Genomic DNA, 27,238 nt, shown 5'->3' on the forward strand with positions numbered 1-27,238 from the left:
ACCAGTTCAGCTAAAGCTGGGGATGGGGGAGTTGTGAAGCAGGGATGGGTATAGTGACTGGGAGGCTGGGGAGGGGGCGACGTGTGAATCGCCACAGAAACTTGGGCAGGGGAGGCTGTTTTGGATTTTGGCCAAAATTAGGTATTTGATGACAACTACTGCTTAAGCATTTATTTTTCCTACTCCTGCACTGCTTGCCACTGGTTTGTTCCTCTGTGCGCTCAACTAGTTTGGGGAAGTGATCTGAGCAGAGGAAAAAAAAAAAAAATCCACCTTCTTTTGTTGTTGTAATTGCTCAGAGGAGTTCAGCTCCAGTTCACTGTGCAGGAGCACAAGCGTTTCACCCATGTGCTGTAGCAAGCAGCGAAGGGAGTAGGAATTGTTGGAACTAATGATCCTGTTAAAGGTTCCTCTGACTAGTTTCTTTAGGAATAAAATGAGGACCATAGGGATTGTGGCCTCAGTTGCAAGAATGGCTGGCATTGGGAAGTATTCAAGAATTGCTGTATTCTTATGCAGGCTATATAACATACATGTATTGTGCATTATTACGTTGTAAAATAAAGTGTGTTTTTAACTTTACTAAAACTTTACTGAAAAAATGCTTGCACTACTACTGTTTTTCTGTCTGATCTTGGCATCTGCCCCTCTACTTCTGGATAACGCAGCACCACTCTTGTGGAGGATACTTTTGCCATCATAAAGCTTGCTTGTGCTCAGTTTCTGTTAAATCTGTTGAGAGATAAGAGGTACAAGAGGAGGTCAAAGCTTGAGCCTTTCCCCTCCTACGCTAAGCCTTTTTGGTTGTATGAACCAAGTAGAGTAAAGCATTCACAACAACAAACCACATCTAAAGAGAATGGTCTCTGGCTCTGATCAGGCACCAAACCATTTAATGTTGTTACTGAGAAATGGAGTCTGCTGATCTCAAAAGCATTGGTTGGGTGTTCATATTTATGCTCGTTTTGCATGCAAAGTTAACGCTCTGTTTAATTTCTTTCAGGTCTGTTGGTACGTTTGCCCGAGCACTAGATTGCAGTAGTTCTGTCAGACAGCCAAGTTTGCACATGAGTGCTGCAGCAGCCTCTAGGGACATCACGCTGGTAAGATTTTGAGGAGGACCTTAAGTTTTTGAGAGATGCAAAATATTCACCACAGCAATAACAGTTGGCAAAGAGAGAGGGGCAGATGGATTGTAATTGTGGCCTGCTGTGAAGCAGATCCTGTCTTTGTAAAGGAACCCTTTATTTACATATGAAGTAACTTTTTCTGGCCATGTGCCTCTTACAATCCATCATGGATAATTCTATGAGATATTGTCTTTGTTTTGTTTTATTAAAATGTTTTGATGACATGCTTCACAGCCCATCTCTTGCATGGCTTTAGTAGCTGTCTTGAGAAGAATGCAAATGATTATCTGACTGTCTGCAATGTTATAATGGCAGAATCCATTCCTCTTCACTTCCCCAACACCAGACTTGTCACTGGCATCCTTGGGTGAGATCGTCTTGGGGAAAAGCTTGTGGTCAGATAAGAAATTTCAGTTGATCCAGTTCTTCTTTTTAGAGTACCTGAGGAGTGATGACATTGTTAATATTTTATAATCATAAATGATTCTGAGTAGATAGAGGAAAGGGAAAACTTGAACTTCTATGCTAGAGAAAGTTTAATGAAAATTTGAATAAAATTTATGAAGTCTCCAGGGAACTCTTATCAAAGCCTCACCTCATAACTGGAATAATGCAAAATCATATATAGAACAAATTCTAGGATAGAACACTGTAGATTAATTATGCACGTGCATAAACTAGTATGATGAAAGGCAAATAACATCCTGATTAAAACTTCAGAAATCAGGAAGTAAAGCCAAGGTTTCATTTACTAATGCCAATTCCCCTCTTGCAACGTATTCTCAGCCCTTGTAAATCATAAGTTGTAGACAGTCGTAGCTCAGCTTTCTGAGGAGTAATTGCTCCTGTGAGTAATTCCTTTTTCCTACTCACCTATGCTGTGTGACTTGTCTTGAATCCTTTTTGGCATTTCTGGCCTGTGAGGAGACTGCACGTGTTGCTGTTCTTAAATATTTTTCTTATGTGCAATTTTTGTGAATTATTTGACAAAGAAAGTGCATGGTTAAGTTTATTAGAAAACAGGCCCTTGAACCTCTATCTTAATTCCCCATCTGTGGATGGTATTTAACAGGGCTGCTCATTTCTGGGGTGAGTGGGTCTCTGTCCTCTGCATTTTCTTTACAGTAGTGCTACAGTGGTGGTGCTGGTGAGTAGCTAAGTAGAAATTACTGATACACAAGGGCTCGTTCCACAAACCCCATTATTGTAAGTGAACGTTAGACTTGTACGCTGACAATTGCAGCGAGCGTGAGGTTGGAACATGTTTTTACTTTGTGTTAGCTACAGAATACTGCGCCCTCAAATCTTACTGCAGAATTTTTGTTACTGCTGTTTCACTGTTAAGCATTTTTTTTCCCCCTAGATGCTTATCCTTACATTTACCTTTCTCTTTTACAACCACACAGTTCCATGCTATGGACACTTTGCACAAAAATGTCTATGACATTTCCAAGGCAATCTCTGCGCTTGTGCCACAAGGTGGGCCAGTTCTTTGCAGAGATGAGATGGAGGAGTGGTCTGCTTCAGAGGCAAACCTCTTCGAGGAAGCACTAGAAAAATATGGAAAAGATTTCACTGACATTCAGCAAGATTTTGTAAGTATGCAAAATGGGGGCCCACATGGTGATCAGTTCTGATCAGTGACAGAGCTGGTTTACAGCTTGTCTAAAGTGTGTTGTTTTTCTTCGTGTTGAAGAAGAGGGCTTTGAACTGGAGCATGTGTCTTGCTGTAAATTGGGGAAAGGCAGACCTCATACTGATGACAGCCTGTTGTACAGTCAGAATTTCAAATCACAGATGATAGCTTTTCCTTTAGAGACGTTAATTTAAAATCATCTGCTCCACTACAGCTGAGGGAGGATTTAGGAAAGTGTTGTGACAGCCTAGCTGCTGTAAGATTAATTTGTGTTTGAAGGAGAATAAGTGCTGGGCCTTCTGAAACATGAAAATTTAGTCATTTTTATAATGCTATTTCAGAAAGGGCCCTTTGAGAGTTTTAAATAGGAATCTTGGGTATCCAAGGGAAGCGTCCTGTAGTTTGGCCAAAGCTCCACCCTAGGTGCTCAGCCTGCAGATTGAATGGAGCACTGTAAAGGGAGCCAAGTTTCACTGTATCGCTGTTTGAGCCCTCTGGAACAAAACAACTAGTTTCAGTGTTGCTTGTCCCGTGCTCTAATCTCCGAGAGGGGGGACTTGGAAACAGCACAACACTCTCTGTGGTCCTGCTATCCTCGTGAAATCCTCGTGCTTCTCACGCAGAGAACGGAGCTGGCAGGGCACAGTTCTGGTAGTAGTTATTACTTGGTTTGGTTTTGTTTTGTTTTATTTTTTAAATGGGCCAGCTCCATAGAGGCCAAGCAAATCAGAACTGTGATGCTGTAGTTGTGACTCTTGCTCAAGTCCTTGCTGCTCAAGCAGAGAGAGTCTGAGCCAGTGGGCTCCCTTCTGTATTGTCCCTCTCTTGGATGGTTTACTGGGAAGCCAATGTGGCATGAAGATTTACCTGGAACCTGCTCTACTTCCACACTGAAAGCAAACACTATTTTTTGAAAGGGCATTTAATTTGTCATGGGTTCCATGTGCATCTACTGCCCTTAGGAGATTCAGACACTGTCTTTTTTTGTTAGGAGGGTTAGTAGTTGCAAGACTGCTATAAACTGTCTGTCAAAGGAATCCTGTGAATTTGAGTGAGGCTGTGTGCCAGCTCCCTGCAATGACTGCTGCTTTTCCTTTATGTCCCTAGCTCCCATGGAAGTCCTTAACAAGCATAATAGAATATTACTATATGTGGAAAACTACAGACAGATACGTTCAGCAGGTAAGAGAATCAGAATCACCTCTTTCATTCTAACAGAAGGTGTTTTTCTTGCCTTTGAAACCAAGCATTGTTCCTTTGTTCTCCCTCTTGGGGTTCAGCCTTTCCAACAGTGGGTTCCATAATGATGTGAAGCACTGAACAATCTCTCCTCACTAAACTCATCAGCCATTCCACAGATAACAAACACGTAGCGTTGCCATTTGCGCTTTCTTTTCATGTTTGCTGCTACTTTATTTGTTTAGAGCTTTCAGATGTTTGTTTGGCAATTGGGTAGTTTGAGGAAGGGAATACAGTTAATTTCTGCCTGTAAAGTTCAAGGTGAGCGTTAACTTCAGTTTTTGATTTTTTTTAATGGGGGGGTGGGCAGTTGCTGTACAACAGGCACTTGTGCTGGTTCACCTCTGCCTGCCCATGACTTTGATTGCAGAGAGGTGAAGGCTCCCCCCATGTAAGCACTGGGAGTAAAGTGTTTGTCTGGGAAGCATTGATGGCTCCAATTCCCAGGCTCGTTATACTTGAGGATCAACTTTGACTAGTGTTTACAATCATTTTTATCTCTACTTGTTTAAATATGAAGGCTGCTTGGTCCCTTAAATAAAGAAAGCGCAACGCAAGCAGCATGCAAAATGTTGCAGAGTAGCAGTTGCTGAAAACTACTTATAATATTTAATGGAAAAAATAATTAAAAGAAAGGAGAAATATATAATGGATTTTTCATGATAATTATCAGTTCTGTGTTTAGGCATCTATTTGAAGTGTTAGAAAAAGTGGAGTTAAAAAATCTCCTGCCGTAACTTGCTTCATTGGAAATTCAGCCTGAGATAAAGACTAGATGCCTGAGGCATTTACCAATATTTGGCATGTGCTATATTTGGGCACTTCAGTCTATCATGTGATTTTTTTTTATTATTTTTTTTTTATTTTTTACTGTTTTCTTTCTGATCAGAACAGTGTTTAAATTAGAGGGATCCTCAGGACAAATGAGAACTCTTTTTTGCGTCAACTCTGTATTAAGTTTTTAAAAATATATTAACTGCATTTTCATTCCAATGTTTCCTTAAGTTCATTCTTTGATTGAAACTCTTCCCTCCAGTAAGGAAATGGATGGCCAGAAAGTGGAATGGTGATGGAAGCTGGCATGGTGGGGGGAAAAAAGGTGCTGGAGAAATGAGTTCATGGTCTTTCCTTCCCCCTTGAACTGTGTGTATTGTTGGTATAGTAAGTGCTGCTGTACTGTCTGACTGCAGCTGTTCAGGAGTTGATAGCTGAGTGTACTCAGCCTGTACTGCGCTCAATATTGGCACCAAGAGGAATCTTTTATCTCACCTCACTTCTTTTAGTGATAAAAATCCATCTAGCAATATGGTAGGTATCAGAAAAAGCGAGGAAAGTTATTTTACCAGTCAGTGACAACTAGAATCTCAGGCTGTTGCATGAAAATGTCACCCATGCAGTCAGAACAGCAAACGATACTAGGAATTCTTGGGAAAGATTAAACCAAAAAGTGTCTCCATACTGCTGAGAGTCCATGATACATTTGCAACAGTGAAGTTCTGTTTGTGCCCACCCTGAGGTATGTAACGGTGGTGGGAATAAGTGGGAGGGAGCAGTTTCCTTGGTGTTCATTCTTGGATACCACAGGAGACAGATCAGACTGGCAGCCCAGGTGTTTGCTTCCAGGCCTATGTGATGGAAAAGCAAAACAACTGGAGGAACTGTGCCTTGGTTAGGAGCTGGTTAAATTCTTTTGCTTTTTCCAATTTCTTGAACTTTTCCTGTTACATAGACAAAATTGCATAGGGCATAGTTGCGTGAAAGACTTCGATTATTTGTTCTTGCAGCAATTTAAAACCTCATCAAATCTACAGTTTCTCGTACTGTTTTGCTGTATTCCTATGCAGTGGTTTTTCTATTATGGTTAGACTGTACCTTGCATGTGCTGCCCAGCATTGTACCAGGGAGTGGGATTTGGGGAAAACTTCCAATTAGAGGCTCTGCACTTTTGAGACAGTAGGAGTACAAGCTGACAAGGTAGCAATTGCAATACAGAGATATCATGTCAATTAAGGCTGAACTTGGCTGAAGACCTCATCTCAAATTCCCAGCTTGTACAAGCAAATAATACCATTAAACATTTATAAAAAACCTGGGAGAGCTATCTATCTATAGCCACAAAGAAAGCATAGGAAATTGTAGTTGAAATAATGGTGTATTACATTTATATCTTACTTGATGCGTGCAGAGTCTTTGGCAAAGCACATCCCTCACCACTTTTTCAATCTGTTTCTTCATAGTGTTTTGTCTGTGTAGATTCTTTTCTTAGTCTAATACCACAAAATGGTTCTGGGGCTAACAGCATTTTTGTACATAAGATGTTGAAAATGTACTAAGCAAGGATATGAAAAGTGTGTATCCCAAGTTGTTTCCTTCCTTCTAAGGGAATAATTAAATTATATTCCAAGGCCGTATGTTACTGTCTTTAAAAAAAAATATTGAGGACTTCCTCATTCTTATAGAATCTTTGACTGAATGAACTTAAAATAGTTATTTTAAACTGGCTGTTTCTGTGATTTACACAGTATAGTAATGAAGTTTTTTGTCATCAGCCAATTGCCTGCTTTGATGAAAAACAGTTAGTTGGGAACTGTTTACATCCTTCTGTATTTCATTTGAGATTTTCTTGGAGCAAGAAAGCACTGTCATAATCCTGAAGCAGAATCCATCTGGTTTTTGCCATTGAGGAAGCTGAATTTTGAGTTGACTTCCACTGAAGACCCTTTCTTAGAACTGAACAATAAGGTCTACTTATGCTTGGTATATCTAAGATCAAAAGGCTTAATACAGCACATCCTTGTCTTGTGAGTAGGATACTGTGATTGAGATACATGCAACTTGACTTGTTTTGGAGCATGCACTTGGATCTCTTATCCAGTAATTTTTATTTGGCTTCAGCTACACCGTGCACTATACCAGTGCAATTAGGAGTTCAGTCATTTCAACAGAATGACTGACCCTCCAAGAACTGCTAGAAGGAGTAATTCTACTGCAACGTAAACTCAGAATTTGTGGTCTGATGTGGGCTCCTGAATGTCTGTCCAAAGTGATCCCAAGAGTTTTCCTGTCAAAAACACCCTTTCAGAGTTGTCCTGAAGAAAAAGAGGGAGATGCATTCCAAATTGAATATTCTCTGTCTCCTCTGAATGCATCGTTTTCTTGAGACACGTTTCCTGTGTCAATTCACAAGAGCATATTTTTTTGATTCAGAAAGGTTTGAAGTGGCATCCACTGAGTAACTGCTGTTTGGTGGCTTCCCCCCATCTTCAAGAGTTAATATAATGTTTGGGTATGCCTACATTTTTGTTAAAAATAAAGGCTGAGTTCTTACATAGTTGTGAATTCCAGGGTGATTTATTATTTTATTTAAGATCTTTAAATGTTCCTGCTGTTTTGCATATCATGAGGAGAAGTCGTGAAAACTTCAAAGCATAAAACTGTTCAACTGTTAAAATGTAGTTGAGAAGAGCCCAGGACATGGCAGTAGCAGATGACTGAATTAGTCATGTGCTTTCCGAAAGCTGAGGGCTTTAATTTATTTTTTGTATTTGTGCTTGGGGAGCATGTAACTTCAAGAAGAAGATGAAATATTATGAATTCTACTGTTTTATTTGTTATGTGGAAGTGCCATTAGAAAAGTGTAAAAAAAAAAAAAGAGATGGAGAAAATGAGTTTTAAGATACAAATAGTGTTGAGAAGATACCAGAGAAAGTGGAAGCGCCATTATATGTGAATACATGAGGTAGGGACCTTAAAGGAGGGAGTTCTGAGTAAATCTTGATGTAAACAGAAAACGTCTTTATTAAGGAAAGCAAACCTTTGTACCTAGCCAAGAGCTGAGAGTGACATCTTTAAGTACTAGCCTTCATAAAGTCTGTGTGGTAGCAAAGTAGAAATAAAATCAAAGAAATGTTTTTCCATATACGAAAGACACTTTATTCCAAAACACCTCCTGTTAAGCCTATGGTAACATGGAACTATGGCAGTTTTGGCAAGTGACAGAGACTGGAGGTACCACACATCAGTGCTGAGATTTGTTGTTGGAGCACAAGCAGCTGGAGGTCCTTCTCCACAAAACACTATGGACTCCTTGTCTTTTTCTGTTCCATTTCTCCTCTGCCTCCCAGCAGCACTTGTGTGTTCAGGGTTTTGAAAAAGAATTAACAGTGCAAAAGTTCTCTAAATCCAGAAAATGACTTTCAGAGACTGTCTTCCCTATCACCAACTAATAAAGGCTTAATATCTGAGGAAGTTTGAGGCGTCCCCATGCTGTCTACCAACTTGAGTTATGGGCCCTATTGAAATATCCCCTGCGTTCCTGGATTTCTTATGTTATTTCCTCTTTGTAAATGTTGTCTCTTTAGAAAATAACCACAAACACTTGCTCTGATACGTCATGTATTAAAAAACTTTCAGGCTCAATGTGTAGAATGAAAGATGTCAGATCTAGGGAGAGGATATGTAAAGGACAGATGTTTGCCCCAACTTGAATGTTCAGTACTGAATAGTTTAATCCCTTGGTCCCTGTGGGATAGACAAGCTGATACCATCTCCCTTGTATAGATGGGGAAAATGTGATAAGGTAAATAAGAGGATATACTTAAAACATGCATATATACATAACTCCAAGACAAAAGATTCTGTTAGAGCAAACTACTAGAAAAAGTTATAAATGTTTAGGGTTTGTTTTGTGGATGAGGACATCCATAACTGCATCAGACAACATTAAGAATTTATAGCATAAATACACTTCAGGCACAAATCAATTAATAACTGGCGAAGGATGTAGCAAAGCACTTTCTCTGAGAAGGGATTATTTTGAAATTGTGCGTGACTACATTTCAGGCACCTTTCTTTTGTACCTTCTGGTATCAGTCACTGTCAGAAAATAGGAAACTCATCATATCTGGTCTATTGATTGTCCACAGCTGCAAGCACTTAGTGCAAAACCAACCTCTTCTTGTCCAGTACGTTGTGGTACCTTCTGAAAACCTACTGTTTTCCTGGTTTGTGACTTTGTAATAAAGGAGTATGTGTGCTGTGTGTCCTGCTCTGTGCTGATCCCCAGGCAGCTGTAGGAGAGATGGTATTGCTAGGTCTGGGTGACTTATGGCAGTTGTTAGCTCAGAGCTGGCACCATGGTCATCAGTCACAAAGAAAATCCACGGCGAGATTAACATTCATCACCAGTTTACTAAAACGTTGCTTAATGTTGCCTTGTCTCTGAGGCAAATGACTTTACATTGTGGATAGTAAAATATTTCAGCTGCTGGTAACGCATTGCGCTTGCATGAAGCTTTTTCCATTCATAGATTTCCAAAACTGTCATAACATAATGACTCTAGGTGGTTCCCTTGGGAGCTTTTGTTAAGAAAACTGTTGCTCCCCCTACCCCCCCATCTGGAAATCTAGTGGAAATTAAAAAAAAACAAAAACGTTCTCTACCAGTGGAAGTTCCCTGAATTTTCTGCTTCAGTCTCGAGGAAATATGATTCTTGTACAAAGTTCATCAAGCAATATTTTAAGCTGTTTATCTGATGTTGGACTTCCTTGTAATTCCTGGGGAGATTATGAGCTCTGTGACAATTCGTCTGCTGATAAAACCGCCAGTGGCAGTGAGAGCCTGGGGAAAGAAGACCTGGTTTTCAATCCAGGCTGTGAGTGGAACAGCCTTCAGTTCATGCACCAAAATGCACCTGAAAAGCGTGCATTTTGTTAAAGGATGACTTTTTGTTGGGTAGTGTCTCTCTGGAAGAAAGAGGGGGTTTCTGATGCTGTTGGAGAACCATTGTCACAGCACTGTTTGAGGCCCATCTTTGGATTCTTATATAAAAAGGCTCGAAGAGGGTATTTTGAAAATGTTCAACTTTGAATTTGTGGTTTGTGTTCAGAGGGAGAACCTCTTTAGTTCCATTACCAATTGCCAGCAAAACGTGCATTATTGATTCCTCCAAGTCTATAGGATTAGTAAGGATTGTCTCTACAAAGTCTTCATTTGGGTTTTCTTGAGAACAGTTTCCAGGTAGCTGTCCTTGTCCTCGATGAGATTTAACAGAAGCAATCTGGGAAACTTGCCTACACCAGCAGAAAGCAAGCAGCTTTTGGATGGAGATCTGCGAAGACGTACCCATAGTCTCAGGAGAACTTTCAGAAGTTCTGTTTTCCCAGTCCTTGTTCTCTTGTCTGGCCACTTCATTCTTTGATTTCTAAGATGGGTTGACTTTAGTTTACAGAAAAACTGTGATTCTGTGAAAAGGGAAGTGGGGAATTTTTTAGGAGTCTAGAGAGCTTTGTCAAGGAACTGTCAAATGGAAAACCGTTGCTTAAGACTGTCCCTCTGATCAAAGCAAGCTTTGTGTGCTTCATTGTTTCTATGTGTGTCCATCATATTTTTATGTTTGTCCTGTTCCTCAGTGACACACTTCAATTTTATTACATTTTCTGGTGCTTCCTGTGTCTATGAAGAATGCTGACTTTAGCTTTACATTAATTTTCCTAGACTGTGCCTTGAGGCTGCTGCATAGAAAATGTTAAGCTAATCTGTTTGTCTAGAATATCACCACGCTGCTGGTTTGTCTGGAAAACGTTGTGGTTTTATGCAGAATGCTGTTACCAGCATGGATGTTGAAGCACACGGGCCCAGCTTTGAGCAGGAGGGTTGGACTAGAAGCCTCCAGAAGTTCAGCCTAAATTGATTTAACTTACGTAATAAAGAGAAAACTTGAACCTCAGATGTCTTTTAATTGATAATGGTGTGAAGGTTTGAGTTATCCAGTTAGTAAAGTTTCATGCTAATTGCCTACTTCTGCCATGTTCTTGTGGGCTATCAGCAAGTTCACAGCTGTAGCTGAAAAAAGGAGCAGTGCTGTTCTGGGGGAGTTTACTCCATGCATCCCGTTGAAGGGCTCCTCTAATCCATTTACTCCAGAAATGTGGACAGAAATTAATGGATGGTTTTACTGAAGTAAAGAGAGAAATGGGGTGTACTTCTAAACATACATCCTCATGCTCCAAAAGTCTACTTCTAGTGTGTGTTTTCCCCTTAAACTCATCTCTGTTATATTCCTCAATTCTCCTGACAATGGTGTTTTTTATTACGGGGTGGTTGTTCGGTCTCATTAGCTTCTCCCCTTTTTACCCCCTTGATGGTCTTTCCCACCTGTCCCCTGACACTCGTACGTGTGCCTGGGGTTTATTTCCTTTTTGTCTCAAAGTGGGATAAATGCCCTAGTGCTTCTGTACCCAGAGCTGCTCACCTTTAGAAAGCACAAATGTTCATGGCTGATATTTAGTCAAAAGTGATGATGATACCATAATTAAAGGTATTGGGTAATTCTGCTTCAGTTTTAAGTTGATCTCTTGGCCTTTTAAACTTTTTTTAAAAATCTCCTGTGTCAGTCTTCAAAAGTGAGGACTACCAACAAAAAAAGTCTTCCTTCAAACTCTGAATTGGTTCAGGTGTTGAGGAAATACAATGGCGAAGGTGCATTACTGTGCCTGGTATTGTCCAGTTGGTGAATATTTTCATGGAGAACAAACAAACTGGGATGTCAGATCTTCCTCTGCAGGGAAAGAAAAGAGTTGTGGGGGGAACAATGCATGACTTTGTATTGAAGTGAATGAGAAGTTTGTCTTTATAAATAGTAGATTGTCATCTCCTTGACTTTTAAAAAGTGTGTACATAGTCATTTGATGCCCACAATTGTTTTCAGTGGATATTTTCCTGTTGGAAAAGGATTTTGTGGTAGCTGCTCAGTGAAAGGAAAAGCTTCACTGTTTGTTAATAAGCGCTAAAGTTTTTACAGGTATATTACTTGACTCCCAGGAAGGATAGTCCTTATTTTCTTTTTATTCTAACTTTTTTATTTTTTCTTTTCTTTTTAAAGAAACGATTGAAAGCAGCAGAAGCAGAAAGCAAGCTAAAACAAGTGTATATACCCAACTAGTAAGTATCTTTTTGTATTGTTTTGGTTTCTATTTCATTGTAGAGGGTCTGTAGCAGTTTCCACGGCTTGCCAGTATTATGTATTTGCTCTAATTACATCATGAGAGACATCATAGTCGAAGAAACATGTCGGGAAACTATTAAATTAGGTTACCAATATTAACGCACCTTCTGCAGACACTTGAATAGGCTTGAATGGCTTTGTGTTTTAGCTGAGGTGATGCTAACCACCCTGATGCTAACAAAGAGCTAGAAGCCCTGTGGGAGAAAACACAGTAGCTTTAGTAGTTGAGTGCTGGCTAGAAGAAAGCAGGTCTCTTCCCAGTACGGTTACACAGCTGCTTATGAGTGTGTAAAAGACAGAGCTGTTCCCACACACTGACCTTCTGCTTCTGGAGCACAGGGTATTTCCTCCTCGGGCAGCTGAGGACTTTCCCTTTGGGGCTTTCCTGGTTAGGATGCTGTGCTGTCATGTGGCTCGTTTCCTTCATCCTATATAATGTTCCCATCCTGAAGCGACCGTTACTTATCTTTTAATTTTTATTTTTATGCCGACTGACTTGGTGGCAGGTCAGCACGGTTGTGAACAAAAGGGTAGCTAATTAACTGCTCAATAATACATGTTTTTATTAATTTTTGTCATCAGTGGATGACCAATGTGTGATTGTTTCCTCAAGTCATTTAGATATATGTAAGTTTATATATAGATCTATATTAAAATTAATATATAATGTTATTTTTATAGTTGTATACATATTATATATATATTAAAAAATTTGTAGTAAAATGCGCTTCTTCTCTTGCGTTTCCTGTGCATAACCCAGTCAACAGTTGTTATAGTGTGGAGCTTTAATTCTCCCCTGTCCTTTCACTTTTCAGTTTTCTCTTCCTGATATGGTCCCATGTGTATTACCCTTTACTCTTTTACACTATCTCCTTTCTAATGTTTATGAACTTCTACCACGTGTTCTTTACTTAAGGCAAAGCTAAGTTTTATGTATTTAGCTTGCAAGACAGTCCCTTATTTCTTGTGAAAATAGAGGATCCTCGATTTCTTTTTTACTTTAGAATATGGTGGTATCTCTCATGTGAACTTACTAAAAATTAGATGTAATATTCAGAGTAACATTAATATATGCATGCAGTTTTTCAACATTATTGCATTTTGTGGGTGGTGCTACTCTGGGGACACCGGACATGAAATTAAGCATGAATTCATAATGTGATAAGCTTGTAAAGCAAAAGCCAATGTAATTTAGACTATGGACACAAAAGTATATTGCAGACAAGAGAGCCTGTTAGTCTTGCTGTTGCTCTTGGATTATAATATATGTAGGTAGGGCTTTGTGTTTGAAACGTTATGGTGCTCATCTGATAATGGCTGTCTGGAATGGTATCTTATCCCTCATCTCAGTATCTCAGCAAGATAATTCTTGTTGCTATCAAGAGAATATAATCAAATCAGCAACTTACCTCTCCACTTCAGTAAAAGACTTCTGTCTCTACACGTGTGGTTGCTATTTTTATCTCTGGTTTTGATTTCCAGTCACGCTTGATTTTGTGAGTGTTACACCTTAACTTACATACTGTTTTATTGGTAAAAGTGTGTCAAATTTTCCTCCTCCTTCAATATAATTTCATGTGTATCAGGAAAAGTAGCAATTGTGTACATGATTTATTTAATCCCACATGAATGCTTCTGCTGCTTTTTTTTTTTCCTATTAATACTTCCAAATGTGGCAACAATTAAGTGTTTCTAAGATATTTTTTTTTAGTATTATTATTTCTGCTGAAGTTTCAGTAGAAGGTCTGGCACATAGGGAATATATTTCATCTACGTTACCTTGTGACCTAGAAGAAGATTATATTCTTGGCTTGTAATAGCAATACATGGTGTAAGGATCTAAATATCAATGTTATTGATTTGTCCTTATCGTGTTACTGAGCCCATTCCTGTTTCAAGGCTTGAACCATAATGATCTACTTGTCACCTCAAAAATAAATTACTTGATGTAGGCTGTCACAAGACCTATGCAGAAGCGTATCAGCTGATTTAATGAAACCTATTCTAACCATAACTGGTGTAAAATTGTTTGCAAAGAGAGACCCAGGAGGATATCAGATTCAAACAATTTTTTTATTTTTTTATTTTTTATTTTTTGTCCCTGGCTGTCTTCTACTGATAGGACTCACGTTTCTTCCTGTGATGTTAATAAGAAAATCTAGGGAGAGGGAAGGAAAATAATAAGAAAAACAATAGAAGTGGTCTTCAAAGGTTATTTCTCATGTCACATACATATTATACAGTGAAAAATAACAGCTCTACGTGAAGCTTTAGAGTTGATATTTTTTTTAATTTAAGACTGCCCCAAATTTAAAATGCGGGCAACTGAAGCATGGAGGTAATTGATGTGAGGTTATCAAGTCCTAAACCAATGTCCTAGGTATCAGAAATACATTTCTGTCCTAGCTATTAAACAAGCATTTCTGTGCTCCTTCAAGAACAGCCCTGGTTTTGGGGCAGACATCTGTAGTTGATGTGACTGAACCCAACGTTTGCATGGGTGGCTTTGTAATGCATCCCTTAGGTTGAATAGCGCAAATGTGCTTTCCTAGTGAAAGGAAAAAGTATGAAATCAGTTGACTTCTGCATTCAGGAAATACTGGAAAAAAAATCTTTGAGTTGTTTTCTGCAGCTATTTCTCTGTCAGTGGAAGTGGTGTTAAATAAAGCAGCAGCAGAAGACAGAGTGAAGAGATTCCATGTTCCTGTAGGCTTCATCCTGCCATCCACCAGTGTGAATATGGGGCTTGGACACCTTCCTTGTTGCGGATGATTTAGTCTCAAACTTTTTCTCCTTCTAGAGAACACCCAAACATATTCTTCAGGCTGTTGTGGAAGTCATATTCTGGTTTTACTAATCTCACGGGCATCATATGTACTAGTTACTGGCTTCTTTTTGTTGACAGTCTGGTTGTATAGCTGGTGCTTTTTGGGATTAAGACATCTGCAAATCATGAAGGCTGAAACGTATTTGTGTGGTTTTTCTCTCTTTTGCTTTGATCTAAGTGATACCAGAAGAAGTAAGAAGAGAAAGGGAAGAATGAAGTTCTCCATATAATCTCCAGTCTCCAAAATGTAAATTTTAAATTTGCATCTGTAAATGTAAATTAATGCATTCTACGTACAGTATTTTATCTGAGAATCTCAAAGCAATTTTAAAGGTGCAAATGCTGCCTTACAAACACTTGTAATGCAGGGAAATATTATTCCCTACTCTGCCTCTTTTTTTAAGCTAATAAGGAAGCTGGAAGAATAGTCCAAAGCTTTGGGTGACTGCTTAACAAGTTGAAGATAATTTATTTATCTGTTTCTTCGTTGTCCTTTGCCTGAGGAACAAGACTTTTTTCCTTCTCTGTTTAATTGTGCAGGGGTCCATTGCAGCATGGAAAAATTAAAGGTGCAAATCTGTTCTTTCTCTTGTAGCTGTGCTTGTTAAAATAGCAATCTTCAACACGTGGTTGAAGAAAGGTTCTCATTTTCAGAGAGCATTGTTTAGCGGTCATTAGACCTGCTCTTAGAAGTGGATATTTACAGCAGCCTGGAGAGTTGTGATGAGAGCTCACCTCTCTCTTGTCTGAATGAAGAATCCAGACACTTGCATTAGATGCCTAGAGGTAGATGGCATAAATGATCCTTACAAAGCATTAAAAATTGTTCTTATTTCTGAGGCTTTATCTCTTAATTGTTGCATTGCATCTAGTCATCTAACAGGAAACATTCACTGGTGCTGTTAAGTTTATAGTTATTTTTAACAGCTACAATTTTATCACTGTGCTGTGTGTCAAATGCTAGTTAGTCACGTAGTGAAAGGATTTCAGTGTTCTGCGTGGCTCAGGATTATCTTCGGGCTGGGTTTTCTGGGCAGGGGATTCACTCCCTGGTGGCTGGCTTCCAGTGCCTTCTTTCTGCATGTGCTTTATCACCTTAATCTCTTTAGTTGAGACTAATCTCCTGCAGAGTACAGCCCAGAACTCTGCACGTCCTGATCCCTGTACTGACTCCTCCAGCACAGTTGAAACCCATTTAAAAGACTTCCATTCTTGATGGAAGAACTGGAAACGATATTTTACCACACCATCAGTATTCTCACTACCTTATTTGCATCTTTCACTTCAGCTTCGTTAATTGCCTAATGATTCATCCAGTTATTCATCTAATTCTCTTGTTAATAGCTGTAGCAGGCTTTGGTGATATCAAACAACTTTAATTAACATATCATCAGCAATTAAGAGCTTTTTGCCTCTCGTATGATGAAGACATTAGCTGCCTAAATTTTATTGTTACTGCCCCTGTGAAACTTGCCCTTAGCTTCGGAGCAGGACGATTTCTGGTGCTTTGTTGCACCTCTGTTAATTGTACTGCGCCAAAAATCCTGAAGAGAAGTTACTGCCACAACTACAGCCGTGACAGTTCAGTGATCAGTGGGATTTGGTGATCAGCTCTCACCCATACATCCCTTTCCCTTGTCTTTGAAATGCAAGTTTGATGAGGATTGTAGAGAGAGCAGCGGAGTCAGGCCATCACCCTCCGTTCTGCAATGGATGTGCATGCCAGTCCTCAACTTACTGTTTACAACCAGACACATCAGGGCTTCCCTCCACACTGCTTAAAAAAGCCAAAACCTTTTAATATCCTTTCTGATGGATTTAAGTCCCTTTACTGCATTTTTCAGAGGATAAATAAATGTATAGAAGGGAAGCAATGTGTCTGATGTTGAGCCACAGGACCTGGCGTGGAACCTTAGTTTTCTTTGCTTTGGTCTTTCGCTCTCTCTCTATTGAGCAACGCTGCTTGTAACAGTGTGCATCTGTGAGGGCTGTTTGTTTTACAGCATCTTGGTAATGTTTGCACATGGAGTTTGCTAGTGAATCATTGGCAAAAGTTCTTTTGCAGCAGGTTACTATAGCGACACCCCAGAGAAAATGCTGGGTAGCATGAATGCACCCTCTTTCAGCTTCTCCTTTGTTAAACGTGTCTGCAGATCTCCTGCCATCTGTGGTGTCAGAACTTCATGCCATTCTATGAGCACCCCAAAACAGTTTAATCCTTGTAAGAGCCAGGCAAATTAGTAAGCAAAAGGAGAAGAAAATCTAATCAGGCTTGTTAATCTAAATGCCTTAATTTTTTTCTCTTCTCTTCTTCTTTTGGGCTGCATACAGGCCCCTCAAGGAACAAACTGTTTACAGTGTTTTGGTGCTATGTAGCCTCCTAAGCTATTTCTTCTGCAGAAGTTCATTTTCAGATGAGGAGAAGGACAACCTTCTGGCTTCCAGGGCCGTGTAAGCTTTGCAGTAGCGTTTGGGTTTGTTCTGGAGCTGCAAGGGCCAGTTGTGTTCAGAATTCAGTCACTTGGAACTCCTTTGCTTTCAAGGGGTCATTGCTGAAAATGTGAAACCTGATATTGATGCCTCCATTAGGAACAAATTAATTTGGCCATGTTCCCACAATGCTGTTTTTGCAGCACCAGCCAGGGTGAAAAGTAATAGGTATTCTGGGACACTGCAGCCACTGTGACTGCTGTGTCAGTGTGCAACTAATGTGTAAGAAAATGAGTTTTCAGAAAGCCATTTTAAGATATTTGTGCTTGAAAAAGTCGCTTCCAAATCATGGGTTTATTAGTTGGAAATAAAAGGAATATGCCCGCTCCCTTTGGTCTTCAGGTAAGGGAATGTTAGGGAAATGTAATCGTCACTCTGATTTAGGCTTATGTTTAGAAGCTGGCACCCAAGGCTGCCTGCTTTTTGTTGCTTCTATAAGTTGAGCTCCTAACAGCACCTGGGAGTCCTTGCGTGTTTTATAAGCTCTTTGTGTGTTCTTCTCTGAAACTTCTGTGACTTCTCCCATCTTCATCCATTCCCCAGAAGTCCTGTCCCTGCAATACCAGTTCTCTGTCCTTCTTGTTCCTTCTCATACCAAGGGTGTTTTGAATGCCTTCTTTTCCTCCTCTGACACCTCTTCTTCTGCAGAGATTTTGTACTATTCCGTACGGCTCACTGTGCCAAATTTTGTTTCCCCTTCTCATTCTCAGCTCCTGCCAGTAGCTTTCTTTTTCCCCCGAGTCAACATTTTTAAGAGAGTACAGAGATGAGCTGAGGTGATTCATGTATTAGCGACAGCCATCCATGCATTTCTTGCTCCCTGGATATTAAGCTTTCAGACTTTTTTCCATTTGGTAGACACCTAAATGCTTTTTAGAAAAGTGCAGACCATACTTTAAGACTTGCCAGAAGGCTCATATTCATTAATATCTCTGTGTATACACCGTGTCCTAAGATTTTTGTTTGATGTGTTGGGTGAGCTTGTGTGAATGGTGGCTACATGATGCAAACCTTTGCAGTAAGGCAATGTGGAAATATTTGTGACTGCAGTCTAGGGTTATCTTTTCCTGAATAAGGTAAGGGTTTACCTTCCTCCATCTACCTCTACTGCTCTTTCCTCCGGGCTTGTTTTTGGAGGTTTAAGTAAAATATCACTCATGTTGCGGACTGGGAGAGATCCGTAAATAAGACTTTTTTATCACCTAGATTAGCATTTCTGGGATAGTAAGTACAATACCTACCTGGCCTCACTGGTTTATTGTTTTTAAATGGTTTTGGACTCTTGAAAATGGCATCTAACAGTTATTATAGTTATTTTTATTATCGACATTATTTAAACATGAATGGAGACAGTGTGTTCATGGAAGTCAGATTGCTGGTAAGCACAGCTTCTTCTGGAAGCCTTACAATGAACAGAATTTAAGTCTTCAAACATTTTGGGCCAGATTTTTTAAAGTCACATAGGAAATTGCATCTCTCAATTAATGTTTGTCCTCCTTTTTGCTTTGTGTTTAAAGTAACAAGCCAAACCCCAACCAGATCAATGTAAATAATGTCAAACCAGGAGTGGTAAATGGTACTGGAGTACAGGCACAGAACACGGGAGCAGGACGGGCCTGTGAGAGCTGTTACAGTAAGTGACATTAAGTGACATGCCAGTATGGCAGCTGTGTGCACAGAGCAAAAGTGCTGTGTTGCAAACAGTAAAGTAAAAGCTGTGTTGTGGTGGGGAGGTGGGAGAAAAGGCTTTGGGAGGGTGGGGGGACAGAATTTGACATAGCAGTATTTTAGCAAAGTGGCGCTGCTCTTTGGGTGGTTTTTGGGTTACTGGTGTTACATTGGTAAATATGACTATGGAATGCTTAAGGGGGAGTTAGTAAATGCTCTATGTAATTGCAGGTAGCTATTGAGCAACGACTTTAATCACCGAGGTGTGGAGTTGACAATTTTTTCATATTTTTTTAGTAGATTTCAAAATAAGTGATATCTTTGTATTTGATCTGCTGCCTGGTATTAATACACTGAGTTCTAATGATTGTCTTCCTTTATGGAGAGCTTTTAGAGATGTTCGCATGTAGGACTGTGTGAGAAGTCAGGTCACAGATTTATATTACGTTCTTCAGTCGTAAAATTAATGTATGGGGAGTTCCTGAAGACAATCTCCCCTCATTCTCCCATACTCTGCAGGAATTGTTGTCTACCAGTCTTGCAAAGTGAGAGCTTTATTTCTTTGGCAGGAAATTTTTCCATTCTATTAGTTATTTTTTCTGTTAATGTTTTAGAAAGGTCTTATATGTGTAATTAATTTTGCTGAAATCACAAGTACGTGTAACAGTGGGGATGACAGCGAAGGCATCATCAGGTTTCTAAGATCTTTTAAGCTTTGCACTGTTTTTGTGTGGGTTTTCTTTTGTGTTGGTTCTAAAGAGAATAAGCTCTGAAAAGTGATCCTGTTTGAGGATATATATAATTTCCACCTTTGTTATCTCTAGCCACACAGTCTTACCAGTGGTATTCTTGGGGTCCCCCTAACATGCAGTGTCGCCTCTGTGCATCCTGTTGGACCTACTGGAAGAAATACGGTGGCTTGAAAATGCCAACACGGTTAGATGGGGAGAGACCAGGACCAAACCGCAATAATTTGGTAGGTATCCTCAAAGCAAAGAGCTCTGTGCTCCGGCCTAAAAAGCTAGGTGCAATGCTATCTAAAGAATTGTTCACTGTTCTTAAATATTTAACAATAAAAATAATGCCTTCAGCATCCATTTTTGTTCTTGGGTTTGGTATTTCATGTCTTGCAAAAGCTGGCACGTTAACTTCAGCTATAAGTAATTCGTTGCCAAGTACTGCCCTGAGAAAAAACCCAACATTTGTTTAGCAAACTAGCCATTAAATGCATGGGATAACTTAATGAAGGTGAAAAAACTGAAAAGCCAGCAAGTGTTTCTGGTATTAGGTTTTCATTATTTTTGCTGTAGGGGGAAGAGGACCTGTTTTGGTTTGTTTGTTTTTTCATTTTTCCATAAAGCAATTTGGTATTCCTGAAACCTGTTCCCTTTCCCAAGCTTTGTTTTTTTCATTTTTCCATAAAGCAATTCGGTATTCCTGAAACCTGTTCCCTTTCCCAAGGCACATTCAGCATTAGATACCCTGAATAGCTGGTAGCTTTTTGTAGATCCCTTATCTTGATTTTCTACTTCATGCTATTTTTTTTTAAATCAATCCTCATTCCTTTTGGATAGATTTGACTAAGCATTGTATGAGCTTCTGTTTCATCTTCCCCCTTTTATTTAAAAATCAGAATTCTTGGAATTTTTCTGAATTTTGTGGAAGTTCAGTCTGGAATCATCATACATTGAGCTGATTGTAAAAAAGTAGCTGCATCACGTGGACAGATAGTGCACACTGAACTTTGGTTTTAGATTAATTTCTTTCCTCTCTCCTAGATTTGCTATCATTCTCTTTCTATTCTGTTTCTTTTATCTAACCTCTGATCTTTCCATGCATCTGAAGCTGCCTAATTGCTGAAATAACTGTCAGGTTTTATCAGCCTTATACCTCTTGTTTGTTAATAAAAAAAGTATGTAAATAGTCAGAAAGGGGGAAGCCTTGTTCTCCCCAAACTGAAATTTCCTCCTGTTTTCCAACCATGGGCAGGTTTGAGATAGGAAGATACTACTTTCGTTATTTTATTGGTTGACTTAGTTGCTTTTCATGAAGATTCTGCTTTCTCTCCCTGTAGCAGATAAATATATTTCAGTATTGTTCTTTATTACATCTAGTGAATATTTGACAACTCTGTAAATGCATTCATTGAGTTCAGAGTAAGAATTAAAACAGAAATTCTTACAACTTTAAGACATTTTTGCATGCTGTAAGTTTGCTTTGGGAAGTGAGTTTGTGGTGTTTATTTTAGCCATATAGCTACTCTGATTTTCCTCCCCCTCTTCCAAATGCTTTGTTACAAGGAGTTTGCATTGTATAAACCAGAGCAACTCTAAGCACCCAAAGTTTTGAGAGTCCTTCTGTTGGCTCTGTAACCGCTAAATCATGTGATAGCATCATGTCTAAGTTTTTTAGGTCTGGCTTTTGGATCCTTACTTTAAAACTTGGGACAGCACAGAAATAAATACTTCCCTGTGAAGAAAATGTTTACCTTCGTTTATCCTTTGAGATATTTTGGAAGAAAATTCCAAATGTCTGTGGGTAAGATCTGGGAAATCAGAAATAGCTGGACCAAAAATATTTTCATCTCCAATACTGTTACTGTTCTTATGTCTGGGAATCAGGACTTGAAAGTGATTTTATATGATGTTCTTCCTCTTCTTTAAAACAGTACTTTCTAATAAGTATTTTTTAGAAACCATGTTTATTTTTCTTTCCTTCTAGAGTCCTCATGGTGTACCAGTACGAAACAGTGGGAGCCCCAAGTTTGCTATGAAGACACGACAAGCTTTCTATCTCCACACAACAAAACTGACAAGAATTGCCAGACGTTTATGTCGAGATATCTTGCGCCCTTGGCACGCTGCAAGACATCCCTATCTGCCTATTAACAGCGCAGCAATCAAAGCAGAATGTGAGTGGTGATGCAGCTGGGACCTACCTGCAAAGGAGCCCTTTGAAATTCTTAAATTCTTTTCCTATAAAGTTTGCGTTGCGACTTCTTGAGATGCTCTCTTGCATGTAGTTAGTGGTTTCACAAAACCTAGCTATACTTAGAGAGCATCTAACTGATTATAGGCTAGGCAAATAACTTTGCAAATTCATGAGTTGTTTGTTCTAAAATATTCATGTTTGCTATTACATTTAGAATTCTGTGTTTGTGTCCTGTTGCCAAGGCATGCTTGCAACCTGTAAAATTCCTTTTGATTGGAAAGATCTTTCCAGGACGCTTGAGTCACTCATTTAGTTTTGCTAGAATATCTAAATGCCTTTACCCTCTAATTATTTTTCTTTATTTTACAGGCACAGCACGTTTACCTGAGGCATCAGAAAACCCATTGCTATTAAAGCAAGTGGTTCGAAAGCCTTTAGAAGCAGTACTCCGGTATTTAGGTATTAAAAACACCAAACACAAAAAACCCCAAGCAAACAAGAAACCCTACTAGCTAATTTTGCTAACCATTTCTTTTTCTGTTTGGTTCTGGGTTTAGATGCTAGTTCTGGATCGAAAAGCAAAATGTAGAAACCTTCCCATGAACTTATCCTTTTTTCCTTTTCTTACTTAATTTGGCAGAGCTAGTGGCTCAGCAGTCCACTCTGGGCTCACGGAGCTGTATCAGAAGCTTTTTCAAGTGAAAGGAGGGATGTGTTTGCTGTGACCTTCAATTTATGTGGGGATAAGTTACCATCTGCTAGTGGAGGCATGGACGTAGTCTTGGGAATAATTGGTCAGTCCACTGTTCCAGTTTTTGGGCTGTCTGGAGACAGTTGCTACAGTTGGGTGCTCCAGGAAGCCTCTCAGGCTTAGGACAGTGCTGTGTCCCACAGCTTGTGAATCAGTTACTCGCTGTTCTGTGCTTGAGCTAGATAAGAGGACTATATTTCCTTTCTTTACTTTTTTCTTGGTTTTTTAGTTTGGAGCTTTTTTTTTTTTTATGGTTTTCTTGAGGACTTGGGTCTTATCAGCTGATCTGTGGGAGAGTATTGAGTAGCTCTCTCCAGGACATTGGTGTAAATCTTACATGCTGGAAGAGGCCAGCTACGTGACCTACCAGCTCTGACTACAAATGAATGCAAAATCATTTTCCCTAGTGTTGCCAGTTGCTAGAGATACCCTGAAGACATGTCTCAGGTTGTTACAGCAGTCTAATGTGAGTCTAACCACAGAAAGCTAGCTTGGACAGTGGTGCTTTGAAGGCTTCCAGATTAACAAGGAAATTGATTGCCTTTTTACTCTGCTAAGAAACACTAGAGTTGATTTTATGCTTCTTTGAACGCTTTGTTGATTAAATATTGTAAGGCTCAGGGTTTATTAAATATTTACTGCTTCTCTGTTGAGTGTTGTACTTCTGCTGTATACTAATGAGATATACAGATTGAGGAAACCATTGGATATGTATGGTGCAACCAAATAAGGCAAATAAAGGGAGAAGCTTTGCTGTTGGATAAAATCCTACTCTTAGTAGTTGTACAGAGTGTAGCAGTAGATCTTGAGATTTCATTAACACTGTGTCAGGGTCTCCATTTGACTATTGGGCTGGGAAAAGAGAGTGAAAGTAATGGAGGGAGGCTGATGGACTGGTAAAAACTTATTTTTGCAGGTGTTGTGCTCAGTGTAGTTTAAGTTATACGTTCCTGAGCTGTTGGGGCTGTGAAAGGAAAAACTCGGTTGAAGTTGCCATTTTCTTTTGCTTGTAGCTTTCTCAAAATCTTTTCAGTTGAACAGCATGTGCTTGAACATCTCTGCCTCAGCCAGAAGTCTGAATTCAGAGTCTCTGTGTGTCCCTTATGGTGGTGCTTTGAATCCTCACCTGTTTGACCAGTTTAGAAATTATATTTTTTATAAACCTTGCAAAAGGGGCAAGGTTGTAATTTCTACAGAGTTTAAGGTGGTTGCAGGACTGCCCAAAGATGGCTTTTAATACAGAGCAGCCCCCAAATGATCTCAAATTGTCAGAAACTTTAAGTTACATGGTCCTGAGCTGTTGGGGCTGTGAGAGGAAAAACTCGGTTGAAGTTGCCGGTTTTTTTTGCTTGTAGCTTTCTCAAAATCTATTCAGTTGAACAGCATGTGCTTGAACATCTCTGCCTCAGCCAGAAGTCTGAATTCAGAGTCTCTGTGTGTCCCTTATGGTGGTGCTTTGAATCCTCACCTGTTTGACCAGTTTAGAAATTATATTTTTTATAAACCTTGCAAAAGGGGCAAGGTTGTAATTTCTACAGAGTTTAAGGTGGTTGCAGGACTGCCCAAAGATGGCTTTTAATACAGAGCAGCCCCCAAATGATCTCAAATTGTCAGAATAGTGTTTTAGAAATAGATTGTAAGTGCTTTTCTTATCAACTCTTATTTTAGGATAGTGGTATGTTACAGTGAATGTTATGACATTGATTTTAACATCTTCAGTAGAGGTGAATTCCTAAATATACTTAAAATGCTTTATCAAAGTCATAGACTGAGATAGTTTGTATACAAGGGGAGGTATAATTGGTTGCATTGCAAGTTCACAGGTTGTTTTCAGATTTATAATTCCAGTATCTTCACTAATAAAAAAACAACCCTTGCTGTTTCACAACAGAGTCTCATCCATGTCCTCCGAAACCAGATCCTTCAAAGAGCTTGTCCAGTTCTCTCAACAATCTGACTCCTGCTAAGTTTACGCCTGTTATTAATAATGTTCAGTAGAGGTGAATTCCTAAATATACTTAAAATGCTTTATCAAAGTCATAGACTGAGATAGTTTGTATACAAGGGGAGGTATAATTGGTTGCATTGCAAGTTCACAGGTTGTTTTCAGATTTATAATTCCAGTATCTTCACTAATAAAAAAACAACCCTTGCTGTTTCACAACAGAGTCTCATCCATGTCCTCCGAAACCAGATCCTTCAAAGAGCTTGTCCAGTTCTCTCAACAATCTGACTCCTGCTAAGTTTACGCCTGTTATTAATAATGGGTCCCCAACTATCCTGGGAAAAAGAAGTTATGAACAACACAATGGAATGGATGGTAAATATTTTTTTGCAAAATACATATCATCTGTATAGGCTTTCTTCTGTCCTTTCAGTATACAAGGAGATTGTTTAAAATAGAGCCCTTCATATAAATTCAAAGTTTCTTGTTCCTGGAGGAGGGGTGGTGGTGGTGGTGGTGTTAATTTTTAACTTCTACATAAGTTACTTGTCCCAGTTCTCCTTCTGAGTGTTGTAACATGGGGTGTGTGCTGGGTGGTCACTTCAATGTTTAAATAAGTAATATGAAGAAAACCTTCATAGCTTTTCCCAATGATGTTTTGTTTTTCTTTTGAGGTTTACAGCTTTTTTTAGCCTGTAGGTAGTAGCTGGGCAGTTCCCAGGTGGCTTTCTATGTAACGTGGGGATCACCTGGCTTTCAGCAAAGCTACCAGAGCCTCATGCTCTAGTAGAGAGAGGCGGCTGCTCCTTAGCTGAGGGAGGCAGACCTGCCAGATCTGGCGTGGCATAAACCTGCTCCTGCCTTGTGCAGAACCAGAGCATTTGCTTTTGTTGGTCCTGTCACTGTGCAGTGGAGTTTGGGCTACATCTCCTCAAGAATCAAAAGCAAGGGGAAGGTGTTTGAAGCAGGAGATAGATGCAGGATGTTCCTGGCACAGACTCCAAGGCTCTATTCTGAAGAGTTGGTCTTGCCCGAGAGTGATGGGGAAGAGAAAATCCAGTCTTTTTCTCAGATGAGGATAAAAAGGTCTGTTCAGATGGCCTTAACATGAGTGAGAAGATGGAGGGTAGCTCTCCTTAACAGGGGAAAGGAACAGTTGGTTTAATTGTGACTCTGAGCAGGGAGGGAGATACAGAAAGCCTTTCTTAATTTTTTTACCTTTAATTTTAACTTTATATATGACTTACCTGAAACATAATTACAGACATTTGATATCTTATTGTTTGTGGTTTAACATTAAGAACTTTTTAAACTGCTGCTGTTCAGGTTGCTGATGTGATGTTTTTCTCTTTTCTGTTCACTTGTGCTCTATCAGGCAACATGAAGAAGCGCCTGTTGATGCCTAGCAGGGGTAAGACCTTGAAGCTGCGCTCAGCTTATGCTAGGAGAGCAAATTTTAGTTTCATCTGCTGGCTTGTCTGTGCTTTGTGGCTAATGAGTCTGTGTGCACCTTCTGTGTTGTCTAAGTGTTCCTTGGGTAACCGTTTCCACCCATGGTTATGCTGCTCACCTTCCAGGCTTTTCACATGCAGATGACAAGTCATACAACTGTGCTGAAGACGTGAAGTGCCATGTTCAGAATTGATTACTAATTCCTCAAGTTGAGGATGTGATGGTTGATTTGACATTAGGTGTTGTTTCACTGTCTGACTTGTAAGAAATCAAAGTTTCATGCGTCCTGAACTACTTCAAATTCACTTCAATCAAAAGAAATAGAAGACAGTATTCACATCGGGTCCCAAGTTTAAGCCTCTATATATTCCACTGTGAGTAGACAGTCTCACTGGTGACCAACTGTCTGCGTGTTCTCTACTGGCAGTAGAAATGATTTTCAAAATTTCCACAGGTTAAAAACTAATCTGTTCTGACTACTGAATAGACCCCAGAAGCTTTAGTTGGTGATAATGCAGGAAATGGACATAGATGTCACGTAAACAAATGCAATAGACCCATTTTGAATAGTTTGGATATACAGATGTCATCATGAGACAGGTGAACACAAAACCTTAAGCTGCCGTGCTGCCATGAGGTGGCCCACACTGCATGCCCTGACGTTAAGCTTTGTGTTTAATGGCTGAGGCAGTGGGTGACTGTTACCAGTATTTACATGCATGCATACAGAAGGGCATGTGGAGAATACAGTAAGAATGAGGATGGTGATTGTTCTACCGTCTTGCACTCTTTGGGAATTGATACCTTGATATTGTGTTGCTGAGTTTTAATGTGCTTTTTAGCTTTTGTGTATTGGGAAGAGTAACAAAACCCTGCTGCCTTGGTCAGTTTGGCTTCCTCGGAAGCTTTGTCCAGTAATGAGGGATGTAGATGCAGAGTAGCTCACTGAATTCCACAGCTCCTAGCGACTGCCTGCTTATGCCTTTTGCTCCCTGCTATGTGTCCTCATCAGCAAGGCAACTGCTCAGTCAGTAGATAACACACTTCTGAAGCTCAAAGGTGTTGCGGCCTGAAGAAGGAAATGGAAGAAGAACTGACCCTTCCCTCAGGCTCTCCCTGAGCACTGGATTTGATAATCTGAGAGACTGTTTACTTACTTGTAA

The 27,238-nt window shown here is 39.6% G+C and overlaps 1 protein-coding gene across 1 annotated transcript in view; it reads left to right on the forward strand.

Annotated features, from left to right (window-relative positions):
• The window catches only part of MTA1 (metastasis associated 1), a 69,731-nt gene that overhangs the window by 23,318 nt on the left and 19,175 nt on the right, over window positions 1-27,238 (forward strand). Inside the window, exons 9-18 of the mRNA XM_014943435.1 lie at window positions 1,004-1,103; window positions 2,537-2,725; window positions 3,874-3,948; window positions 11,889-11,947; window positions 18,846-18,961; window positions 19,821-19,972; window positions 21,718-21,907; window positions 22,297-22,386; window positions 24,846-24,998; window positions 25,999-26,034. Coding sequence (XP_014798921.1) covers window positions 1,004-1,103; window positions 2,537-2,725; window positions 3,874-3,948; window positions 11,889-11,947; window positions 18,846-18,961; window positions 19,821-19,972; window positions 21,718-21,907; window positions 22,297-22,386; window positions 24,846-24,998; window positions 25,999-26,034 — 1,160 coding nt within the window. The remainder of the gene's footprint in view (window positions 1-1,003; window positions 1,104-2,536; window positions 2,726-3,873; window positions 3,949-11,888; window positions 11,948-18,845; window positions 18,962-19,820; window positions 19,973-21,717; window positions 21,908-22,296; window positions 22,387-24,845; window positions 24,999-25,998; window positions 26,035-27,238) is intronic.

Source organism: Calidris pugnax, unplaced genomic scaffold (assembly GCF_001431845.1).
Source record: "Calidris pugnax isolate Ruff unplaced genomic scaffold, ASM143184v1 scaffold63, whole genome shotgun sequence".
Classification (NCBI taxonomy): Eukaryota; Metazoa; Chordata; class Aves; order Charadriiformes; family Scolopacidae; genus Calidris; species Calidris pugnax.